Here is a 12,811-nt window from a genome sequence, read left to right on the forward strand (position 1 = left end):
GAACACAGACAGAAGATCAATAACACTCATTAGAGCTTTATCTACAGCTCAGCTCTGAAGTGACACTAAACACTAACTTTTCATGATCCTGAAAGAGAATAGTCAGAAAATCCAGCTACAAACTTACCGACTAACCTGAAAACAAAACAGACCAAAAAAGAAAACATCATTAAATATAGAAATATCTTCTGTGGAATAATTCAAGGTTTTCTTGCTGGAGGTATGTCTTGCAGTTTATCTGCATCTGCTGATTTCCAGTTACATTTCATTTTTTAAGTTTTTCCTTTCTTTTCTCTGCAATTCCAATATACTTTGCTGTGCTATTTTGAGGCTCTTGGGACTGTTAGTATAAGAGAACAAAATTAAAGCAATATACCTGAATTATATACATTTGAATTTAATATATATATGGTACATGGATGAGATAACCTTCCTTAAAACACTGAAGGACAGCTGTGAACTGCAAGTACAAAAAAAGTTAACAATTTCAAGAATTAAAGCACTATTAAATATCTCATTAGGAATGCTAAAGTAAGGTGTCAAGGCAAACATCTGAGCGATTTTCACAGGCTGTTCAAGCTGATGCAATAATACAGATCCCAAGTCAAAGATGATGCTAGTAAGTGTTGGTTGTGGTTCCACAAATATATAATCATCCATTACTAAATCCTGAAGCCTAGGAGAGAACTCAGTAATATAAATTTGTTACAAAACAGTTACTTAAAGCTCTTAACCCACTCCTCTCCTTTCTTTATGATTCAAGCTGACATTTAATGTCAGCCTACGATGTAGAGCTTAGGGATATGGTTTAGTGGGGACTGCTAGCGTTAGGTCAGAGGTTGGACTCGATGATCTTGAGGTCTCTTCCAACCTAGAAATTCTGTGATTTAGGAAAAACAGATTTAGAAACTTCTCAGTATAGTCAGCTCATTACTGCATTGCACAATGAAGGGCCTGGCTACTCTAAAAATCTGAAAGTTCAGAATCCATACCTGAACTGGCTCCTTCTATTACCATTAGGATTTGCTTAAACTCCTGTAGAGTGTTCTGGAACCCAAGAGAGATTATTTATTAGCAGGGTGGCAACCTGACCCTGAGCTCCCTTTGCAGATTACTACAGTCCTATTTGCCAGGATTTAAATCTTTCCATAGCACTGAGTATAGAGACACCCAGGTCATTAGCTGAATATCAGCCCTGGCCAGCACTGGAGGAGATTAACTCAGTCCTGCCTGAGACCCAGGCAGCACCAGGCAGCTGGGCATTGGCCATAATGCTCAAATTTCGGTTCTGAGATCACTCTGCTGGCTTGAACTCTCAGCACTTATCGTCATGTCCTGTGAAGGCTTGGACCTGAGCTAGGCTTGGAAACAGTAAAATATACTGGCACTTTACACCTACACTGAATTTGGACTACTACAAGTATTAACTGAATTCATCACTAGTGTCTATAGTCCAGGTGTAGTACATCCACTTAAGTCAGCTATGAACTGAAATCACTGCACTAAAAGGTGATTTATTTGTGTTGTTTTTTTTGTTTTTTTTGTTTTTTTTTTTTTCCAGTTCTTCTTTTGAATTTTGTTTTGCTTTTAGAGGAGAAGACTGTGGAGGACCCCATAGTGGCGTTTGAATACCTACAAGAAGGCTATCCAGCCAGTGGAGCCACGCTTTTCACAACATGCATGGTGGGAGAAGGAGAGACAACTGGCAGGTACTGAAACAAGACAGTTTTAAACAAGAAGGTATTATGTAAAAAGCTTTTCAACATGGGGACACAGCCTGCCTGGGACAGAGTTGCACAGTTTCCACCCTTAGAGGTTTTTAGACTTGATTGAATAAAGCCCTGAGCGATCTGCTCTGACATTAAACTAACACTCTTTCAATGAGGAGGTCGAAACCCTGGATATCACTTCCAACGTGTTATACTATGATCCTACAGTGTTTAAAGTTTCTGTGCATTATTACATCAAAATTAGATCTGAGCACAAAATTAAAGATTTACAGATTCATTTTAACAAGAAATTTCTATTAACACATGGAACTTCAAAACCTTCTTATAGTACAGACAATGTAATAAACAGACAATGCCCTTGATAAAAAAACGCAGAAAACAAATCAGAAATCCTTTGACTCACTAAGATAGAAAGGCATTTGGAAATTGTCATGTCTTGGAAATATTTGAAAAGTGCATTCATAATAGGTATAAATAAACATTGAAAATTTGAGATGGGGCTTCCTAATTGTAGAGAAAAATACTTCTAAAACTAAAACAGTCCACAAGCATAAAAAATTTCTGCTTGTTCATATGAATAAACATCACTAAGAAGAGAAAGGAATTTCATAAAAAGTGGGTAAAGAAAATATTTAGCTATCTAAAAGAAAGAGAAAAAGAGAGACGATAAATGCAAAATATTTTACTTATTGCAAACAAAAGCTGTGGCAACAACATTGCACAATACTAAATTTTAAGGTTTTGAAATTCTCAGAAATTAATTTTCATTCTGATTTTTTGCTCCATATATCTTTGTATTTTTACATTAGTTTTACATTATGACAAAAAGTAAATTACTTACAGAAATTAAGACAAATTGTATATAACCTGTCAGATTATTAACGTTTCATTTACATGTCAGTGTAATCATTTAACATTCTTCTCCTTTATGAAAACTTTAATCGTATGCAATGTTTTGCTAGTATGTAACAAAATTACACTGTCTACACCAATATATTTTTTTTAAACATTACAAGTATATAGGAATCCACCGTTAGTGTGCTGTTTGAACTTTCTGCAAAATGTAGGCAATGATAGCTAACTTTGTTACTTTACTGGAACAACAAATTCTCCCTTTCGTAGATATCTCCAGAAGAAAGGCAGAGAAATCTATAAATCCAACGTTTTTAGATCCAATGCTGAATAGCCTGGAGAGCAGTAGCAAAAGTCCTGAGTGCAGGATGAGTTCCTCGGTGAGACATCAAGAGAGACCCTGCCTCTGCACTGAACCCTGCTTCTTTAAGTTGTTTTGCTACTTCCTCTACATCCCAGCCTCCTTCTTCCTGGTTAGCCAGCAAGTGGTCAATAAGGTGAGGGTAGAAGGCAGTAGATATGCACTTTACCACTAACTTGGCATTGAGGAGCAAGGAAAGTAGTTCAGCATCACAACTGGAATCATCAACCTACGAAGAATGAAAAATCCATAGTAATTAAAAATGAATTACCCGATACATCCATCAACCAGAACATGCCATGACTGCTCTATCTGCACAGTGTGACCTTGAAAGCAAGATGATAGAGTACTTTGAATGGATTAATAACAGTAATACATACTTGCTATATTTCAGAATACGTAAAGATGCATCTTTAGCAGTCTCTATTGCTTTAGTATAAATACTTGACCTGCATGAAGTTAAGGGATAGGAATATTTAGTAACGGAGCTAGAATTATATGAAAAGGTTTATTGAGTTTTCATAGGTTCTTAGTCCCCAGTGCTGAATGGACCACGCCACCTACCTCCATATTAAAAAGGACACCCTGAGGAAGGTCAGAGCAGAATACGTTACATTTTGGTCATTTTCATTAATATACTATATTACATTCCATACTGACGACATTCTCAGACTCAAACATATTTTCCAGAGTTTCAGCACTCACAACAAGGTCTAGATTTTCAGAATACAATGTATTTTTAAAAAGATTTGGTGCACACAGTTGCTATTTCTGTGAGACACCCTAGATGTCTCAGAAAAAAAAAGAGGCTATTTGATACATGAGAGCACATATTCTCTTGAAAATCTGGTCTATTGTTTTACAAATAACACTGCAGAAAACATTAAATTCTACTTCACTTTATTTTGGAAGTCTTATATAAGTCTTTTCTAGGTTTCTTGAAATGTAGTGTTTTAATCAGCTTAGGTGTCATATCACTTCAAGAAGTGCAATAGAACAATACATGTAACACAAAAAGGACTAAAGAAGTGGTGGACAATAGTCAACATGACTGCATCCTATCAACTTACAAATAAAATAATTAAATCCCTATATTTACAAAGCAACTCTTCAGTTTTAAAGAAGTCTGTCTGTTTAGCCATTGTTTCATTTTCTATAACAATGATGTATTGTCTTACATGTCTCATACTAACATACCAGCATGTAATAAAAATCCTGTGATTTGGTACTACTTGAAGACCAATTCAGCAACAACTGTTGACTTACCACAGGACACAACACTAACATTTGACGGTTGAATTCAAGCAATTTTCGATCTAATTAGCATCACAAAGCACTTAATCCTGATACTTTTCAGACATGTAAAGTTTCCTTGCCTTCAGACATGTAAAGTTTCCTTGCCTCTGTTTCAGTGCAAGCTAAAACAGCACAGAGCTTTGCTTCCTCTTGTTCATGTGTAACAGACAGCATGCAAACCTTGCCCCCTCCTTTACCACGAGCACATTGTAACAGGCACTTCTTGCTTATAACCCAGTTCTCGCTTCCGTGAAGTTTTCACTACCGCTGCTCAGTGAGATGTAACTATCAATTTACAGTACATTTTGCAGTATTTATTTATTAGGAAGATTAAACATCACTATGATCTACCAGTCCAGAAAACCAAACTTCCTGGTAAATATCTTTCTTACTCAGACGCATACACTGTGAGAGATCATGCACACCAGTTAACATGGACTGTCTAATGTGAGAAACTACTCTCTCCAGTTTCCCTGTACACGTAGTCAAAGAAACAGGATCCTTAAGGCATAAGTCAGAACAGGTATGTAACTTTTCCTTGAATGATTGGCAATCCCAAGTTTTGGCACTTATTTAGAGGAATCAATATTACATTCGCATATGGAGGAACAGTGTTCATAAGAAACTATCAGGTAGCTCCTTGTACGAAAGCGGATCTGAATCTGAGAATGAGAAATCTGCCCCTAACTTCAGAAGAACTTCTTTTGAAGTAATGACAAATGCTTTTAGAAGAAAGGCCTTTATTGTATCTAAATAATTTTAGACTAATGAATATATGTTTCTCTTCTGCAAAAGAGAAAGCATGATGACTGAAAGCATATATGTGATAAGAAACAAAATGATTTGTTGCTCAGTTTTGGAAAAGACTCACTCTACACAACATTAAATATAATTCAAAAAGGAAAAAGACAACATATGAAATATCATAGCATGAAAAGATACTATACTTAATCAAGCACAAAGCCTCAAATAAAGGATGCCAGATGAGGCTATTCTCCCAACAAGCATTTATCACCTTTAATTTACCATTAATACATGATTATTCCTTTTAGTTTATAATTTTCACTTCCTTTCAAACTTCAGAAGTTTTCCAGAAAAACAGAATGGCTTTATCACGGCTGAAATCTTAAACAATTTTCTCCAAGTCTTCAGCATTTTCATGGTTAGTTACATAAACTCCTTATGGTTTACAAAGCTAAACTGCAATGGTGCACAGGAGTTCTAGACCCAGTAGTCAGAATGGTTCTAACAATTGTAGAATGTAGAATTGTGCATACTTCAGGTTGCCCACTCTGTCTTTCATTATTTAAAAGTTCCTCAAAATTATTCCATGTTAATTACTGAGATGCTTTCCTTGTGAAGACAATAAAAATCCTGGCATTGGCATCGTGTAGCATACCACACAGTGCTATAAGCCATTATCAAAACAGCCCTCATCTCTTCTGAAATGGGAGGCTGGAGAGGTATTCTGCCCCACTGCTGAGCTCCATATGCTCTATTCTTGATCAGCGCATAGAATGCAACTTTACCCAGCGCTTTAGTATTTATTTTTATGGACATAAACCACAAACAATAATTACAGTAATGAGACTAACGGCAGATGGGAGGTCTGATTTGAATTAGTGTTTTTTTTTAGGCTATTATTCAGTTAATGAAAAGTCCTATAGATTAGTACAATTTCGTATGCCAAAAACCTACAAATTGGAGAGAGACAAGTCTGAAACGAATATCTTTTTCAGCATAAAGCCATTAATCGTCTGAGCTACATATGAATATAAAGATGTCCACGTGCAATACAGAAGCAGAGCAATGCATCTGTATTCACACATGAACAAGATCATTGTGCCTTTATACACAACAAAAGAGCACACAAAACACTTTTGGTTGTGTCTGGAAGCCCACACTTAAGATTGAATAGTCCAGTAGGTTTAAACTGATTAACATTTACAATTGTCTGACTCTTCAAGGCTGTCTGAAAATCTGGTCTGAAAGGGGAAGCCTTTGCAATGTATTTGTCTCCAGGTGACTGGAAACACAAGAAGGCAACAGCCCAGAAAGCCAGCCATGTCCTGAGCTGCATCAAAAGCAGCATGGCCAGCACAGCGAGGGAGGTGATTCTCCCTCTCTATTCTGCTCTCAAGAGACTCCATCTGGAGTGTTTGGCTCTGAGGTCATGGATCTACTAGAACAAGTCTAGAGGAGGGCAAAGAGGACAGTCAGAGGGCTGGAGCACCTCTCCTATCAAGACAGGCTGAGGGAGTTGTGGTTGTTCAGCCTGCAGAAGAGAAGGCTCCAGGGAGACCTTCCAATACATAAAGGGAGCCTACAAAAAAGCAGGAGAGGCATTCTGTTAGGGAATGTGGTGATAGGACAAGGATAATGACTATAAACTAAAGCAGCGGAGATTCAGATTAGATATTAGGAAGAAATTCTTCACTTGGAGGTGGTGAGGCACTGGCACACGTTGCCCAGAGAAGCTGTGGATGCCCCACCCCTGGAGGTGTTCAAGGCTAGGCTGGATGGGGCTTTGGGCAACCTGATCTGGTGGGAGGTGTCCCTGCCCATGGCAGGGATCGGGAGTTAGATGATCTTTAAGGTCCCTTTCAACCTACACCATACTTCGATTTTATGATTGTGTTAAATCAGATCCTTTGAACACATTTCTTGGGGCCAAGGCCTCTGCCTGTTCTGCACTGCTTTGGTAAATCTAAGTGGTGCCTGACAGGAGTGGGAGGAATGCAGAGAAGCCAAGGTTTAATGAGAAATTTGTATAAAAATATGCAGCAAAAACTTGACTATATGTTTTTATCACTTTTACAACTCTGGATCGTGCCAGTATTTAAATAAAAAAATGTGCTCATGGAAATTACTTACCCAAACCTATGCGAAAGACTGTCAATGAATCAATGTGTATTTTAAAATCTCAATTAATACAGCTTATATATTGAGCAGCCATATTTTGATAAAACTATAAAAAGATTTAAAAAAATAAATGCACTCTATAACTATATTTAAGATTATTTTAAATTAGAACAAACATTAATGCAAGCACTGCTTTAAAATATAGACACAACATACATTTTAAAGCAAAAATATATTATAGAATCACAGAATCATTAAGGTTGGAAAAGATATTCAAGACCATCTGGTCCAACCATCCCCCTACCACCAATATCACCCACTAAACCATGTCCCTAAGCACCACGTCCAACCTTTCCTTAAGCACCCCCAAGGACAGTGACTCCACCACCTCCCTGGGCAACCCATTCCAATGCCTGACTAACCTTCCTGAGAAGAAATGTCTTCTGATTTCCAACCTAAACCTCCCCTGCCACAACTTGAGGCCATTTCCTCTATAGAGTTTATAATATGGTATTTGCTCAAGAACTCAAAAATCTAGGACTCCTCCACCTAAAAAAGCAGAACCTTAGAGAGTATAAGCAGATATCAGCATCATTAAAGTATATGGGGACTGATTAAACATTCCCTCATAAAACAAGAATTATGAAGCATCAAGTGAACCTAAAAGAATCAGATTCAGAGTAAATAAAAGAAAAATAGCTTTTTATTACACTGTTGAATTCTTTGGCAAATGATACTGCACAATGTAAAAGCTCATCCATGTTTAAAGGGGAAACTGGACAAAACTGAGAGAGAAAACTACTAGCAGTTACTTAGTACATGAATACATACAGCCAAAAATAACTGGAAGCTGCGAGAGCAACCCAGAACAAGAAGATATATATGTCCCCTGTTCTTATTCTTCATTAGACTTGTAATTATTTCCCCTGTTGGAGCCAAGACACTATTCTCTATGGACTTCAGATTTTCAAAATTTTACATTTTTACATATAAATTCGTAACAATCTTAGAGGTTATTTTTGTTTGCTAACCATTTTGACTATACTTGAAATGTTCTATGGATTGGCACACGCTGGCTGCAAGAATGTACACCTAGCATACATACCAAATATTTGCCTATGGTAAACATGGAGTCTTAAGTTTTTTACTGTCTCTTCTTTTTCAAACTAACCCTTTTGACATGACTTGTAAACAAGAGAGTAAACTCAGTTAAGACAATTAGTAAAAAGCAACTGTGCCACCCTAGCACCCTAGTATTAAAAAGATGTTTTTTTTGTTTGTTTGTTTGTTTGTTTTTTCTGAACAGCAAGCAAAGGAGGGTCTTATTAATGAATCGCTTCTGATCTGCCTGCATACGCATGTCCTTACCATCCCAAGATCCTAAGTGAGTCTTAAAACACTGGTTCCAGCAGGTTATAGCCGATTCCCCATAAACACTATTCCAGTGATGTGGAATGCAGCTGACTGCAGTTTAAGCAAGTCTTGCAGGTGCAGGCATCTTCTGTGAAATGAATTCACAGCCACTTTCCATCTTGTGTGAACATGTGAATAAACCATAAACAACAACGATGACAAACTCACAGTATATGTGATGGAGAAAAATCACTGCATCTATCCAGATGTCCACGCTGAGGGTGCTGAATTTTTCATTAGTGTAAAACCTTTTACTTTTGGAAGGCTTAAATTGTAGATGTTTCTCTTTTTCATATCCATTTCTCCTTCAGTAGGATTTGACAGTGCTGACTTAGTGTGATGCCCACACATACACTGTGCATATGTACAGGGAAAAGAACTAATGGGGATACTTATGCTAAGGAGAGGAAATCCTGACTTTTTTCCTTGACATGGGTACCTATTTAGGTATTGGCTGATATCTACATTAAAGACATAGGCATTCAAGTGCTACTTCTGATGACTAGCTCACTTTAGACTGACGATCAATGCAGTTCCCAGCTACAGAGGTGCATATACATCTAAGAAGCCAGAGACCACATAGAAAGAGGATTGCAACAGATGCACTGATCATTTCTGCCACTGCAGTGCTACAGCAATCTGCTTCAAACAGGGTTTGTACATTTTATCAAATGTCTCTTTAATGCAAAATTTATAAAAGAGTCTGCATCTGCTCATGAAAAATCACATCCCAGCAGGGCTGCCCTCAACAAGCACAGAAGTGAGGACCACGTGCGCTCCTTTCACCACAAGTCTTAATTTCTTTCTGCATATCCTCAGCAGGAGCGGGAGGAGCTTCATCCCAGACTCTTAGGGAGGACACATTCAAGCTGTTTCTGAAACACCCTTGGCAAATGATCTGAAAAAGAAGCAGTTGTACAACCTGTATTTACCCCCTACGCTGACTGCAGTATTTCTGAATCACCATGTCAGTTTGTGTCTTACGCTGAACTTGGTGTCGTCAGTGTATAATTAGGAAGGTTTAAGCGTGCCTGCCTGGGGCTTTGCCATCAGCACAAACGATGTTACCAACTGCAAATGGGCTCAGGCTCGAGGCCCTCAGCTCCACCAAGACAGCAGCTCCCCTGGGCAAGCAGAGGCAGGGAGTCTGCATGTTTTAAACAACCTTTTGTGCTAAACAGGTAGGTGAAAATCAGCTCTACCAAAGGTGACAGCTCTTTTGACGTACTAGGAATAGCAACTTGAGGCATCTAAAGAAGCTCTACTAGTAAATCACTGAGGATTCTGAAAATTTGAGTGAAAAAAATAATGTGGCTCCACTCCCAGGACCAACACTACATCTCATGTAAGTATCCAGTATTTCTACTGGTAGCTATTACAGTCTACATGGATATTGTATCTATATTTGATAGTACATAGTATATTTGAAAGAAATCTCTCTGCATTGATGACTTTAGATAAGCAAGAACAGGACAGAAGGTTTGCCTGCTTCAGTAAAGGACAAGTCAGAGTCCGGACAATTCCCTGTCAGCATTTTTTATGTCTAGAGAGTCTGGTACTAGCAACAGGAAATGTGTCATCCATAACTTATGCATTACCAAACCCATGCACTATGAAATACGGATACTAATGGAAAAATAAGAGCTGTTGATAACATAACAGCTAAAAAGAACCGAACCGGCCATTTGCTTGAGTATTAGCTCTACATTACTAGTGGAGGTAAAAATGCTTTTCATTTTGTTCCTGGATGGAGTCTGCATGGCTGCAGGACAAATAAGTAAGGGGGTAAGAAAATTACAAGATCTAAAAACAACTAGACAAGTGAAGGACAGAGATATTACTGTTAGGTTTTAAATGCATAATTTTACAAGGTTTCTTTTAAAAGGTAAGCCACACAAAGTGAGCAGCTATACATGGAACAAGACTGTGGAGAAATAACTGGAAATTAATTTCACACATTCATTTTTTAAAAGGCAGTCTTAGCACTTCAATATTGAAAATACAGGATATAAACTGAAATAAAATATTATTTTAGATTAACTAAAAACATTTTCTAGTCCTACTTTCTGTTCAAGTAGTATTTATTGATCATGTCAACTTCCATTTTACCTACCAACAGGTAGCAGAACACTTAGTTTCTCTGTCAGAAGTAAAAAACATCAGTCTTGATCTATGAAAGATAGTCAAGTGAACCGCCAACCCTTCTCAAAAATAAAAAAATAATCTGATTCTTAAGGGCAAAGTCTAAATCCCACTGGCAATAATAAGCTTATTTAAGTAAACTTTTTACATTTTTTTAATTCTTCACACACCACAGAGAAAAAACAGATATTTCTATTATCCAAAAGAGGCAAATGGCAGTTTATAAGAAGATGCACAATAAAAAGAGATGTCTGCAATTTCAAAAAAGCTTACACAAAATCCTGGTTGTTTTATTACAGGCAAAAGCTATACAATTCTTAGTATCAGCACTTCAGCATCATCCTTTTAACTGTAAACATCCATAAAGCTGTCAGCAACATACAACAAATGGCTAACTAATACATTGTATCAGCAAGCAAGTGCTGTATTTTTCTCACAGCCATATCTGTGAGTTGTTTTAAAGCTATGTCGGGGAATCAATAGCTATGATTTCCCTTTGCCAGATGTTATTTGTCCTTTTCCTGTTTAATGTAACCAGAAATGGGCTTCCCATGAAAAATTCATTAAAAATTCTACAAGAAGCATTAACAATTCTATTACTGTTGCTAAAAAGCAAAAAGTATGCATACAAAATTATACTGAATAAACATTGACATAGCTAAGCAGTATACACACTTTTAGTTGGTAAACTACCAACTAGTGTAATCATAAGAGATGCATATAAATCAAGGAATAAGAGGTAATTTCTAAACCATCCAAGAAACCACCATGCTCTAAAATTCAGCAGGGCACTCTTCTGTGCTAGTTGCTTTTCTAACACTGGTGGTGAATCTCACATTCAAGGTACTGGCTAAACACTATGCCTTATGGAATGAAATCAAGTTACATTTTCATTAACTTATGATGAAATACTAGACCGAAGCTAAATGCGCTGAAAATTCTAGGTTATGGAGCACTGGTGTAGAAGTATATGCTCAAATTAATACTGATTTTGGAAGAAAAAATAGGAATAGTTTTTCAAAGCGCCTCTCACATAAGAAGGCCAAAAAGAACATTATTTTAGGAATGCATAGGTGTAGTGAGTGTTTTATATTAGTAAGAAGTTAATATGGTTCCTGGCCCTAAAACTTCAATATAATATAATCAACCCAAACTGTAGAAAATTAAAAGCCACAGCACACTGGAAAGAAAAGGCCAGTTAAGATAGCAATACAATCAGCAGCCATTCAGAAAGTGCTACTGCACAGCACTGGGCTTTAAAAGTAGTTAAATAAAATGTACTCGGACATAAATTCCTGCTGGGAAGTTTGAGAGCTAATCACTAACTCAGCAGCTTTCAACTGTTAACAAAAAAGTCAATTTTAAAAGGTTAACAGAACATATAGATGAGAAAGTGCATGCATATATCTGATCTCCAGCTCCTTTTCTATAAGATCATCTTGTTTAAAAACAGTTTAAAAAAATTGTTTTGCAGACCAAAATCTACAACTGTAGGTGTGAAAATTAAACTATTGATATGCTAATGATAATCCACTGCTTTGGTGGTTAGAAAGGTATCTTTTGTGGAAAAATCAGACATGTTGTGTTTCATTTGTATAAAGAACTGGGAATAGGACCAGCTTCACAAAAACCTGTGGTTCTTTCCTTAGAACGACAGCCTCAACTAGGAAATACTTCCAATTCATACTGGATTAACATCATACTGGATGTTAATTATAATATTCACATTTTGATACAAGCAGATGTGTAATACATGTAACACGCCCTGCTGCCTTCTCTGCAAACACTTTAAATGTCCATTTATGTTCCACAAAGCTAGTGCTCCATCCGTTTCAATAACAGAACTTTTGAAGGTAAATTAGCAACATCTGAGATGAAGACAATACTTTCAGATTCATTACTTCTCTGACAGGTTCTGGAGACCCCCTGAAGAGAAGCAGATAAAACCAAGAGAGGATGAGAGACTTACAGTAGAATCCTGGGAAAAGCAGGATTGCTTTTCTTTTCATATCTTTCCTAGGAAACAGGGGATGGTGTCAAACTACAGGATTGGACAGCACTGTTTGTTGTAACCAGAGAATCTAAAAACTTGTTGCAACACATATAACTGGAACACAGAGCCTGCTGGAGAATGTTCCTTCAGAAATGGAGGAAA

The 12,811-nt window shown here is 37.1% G+C and overlaps 1 protein-coding gene across 1 annotated transcript in view; it reads right to left on the bottom strand.

The window, feature by feature from the left end:
* Positions 1 to 332: 332 nt before the first annotated feature.
* NBAS (NBAS subunit of NRZ tethering complex) overlaps positions 333 to 12,811 on the bottom strand; it is a gene marked incomplete at its 5' end in the record, with an annotated part of 190,198 nt that continues 177,719 nt past the window's right edge. Inside the window, one exon of the mRNA XM_084283852.1 lies at positions 333 to 3,172. Coding sequence (XP_084139978.1) covers positions 2,897 to 3,172 — 276 coding nt within the window. The 3' untranslated portion in view covers positions 333 to 2,896. The remainder of the gene's footprint in view (positions 3,173 to 12,811) is intronic.

Source organism: Netta rufina, assembly GCF_964035555.1.
Source record: "Netta rufina genome assembly, chromosome: 3".
Lineage (NCBI taxonomy): Eukaryota > Metazoa > Chordata > Aves > Anseriformes > Anatidae > Netta > Netta rufina.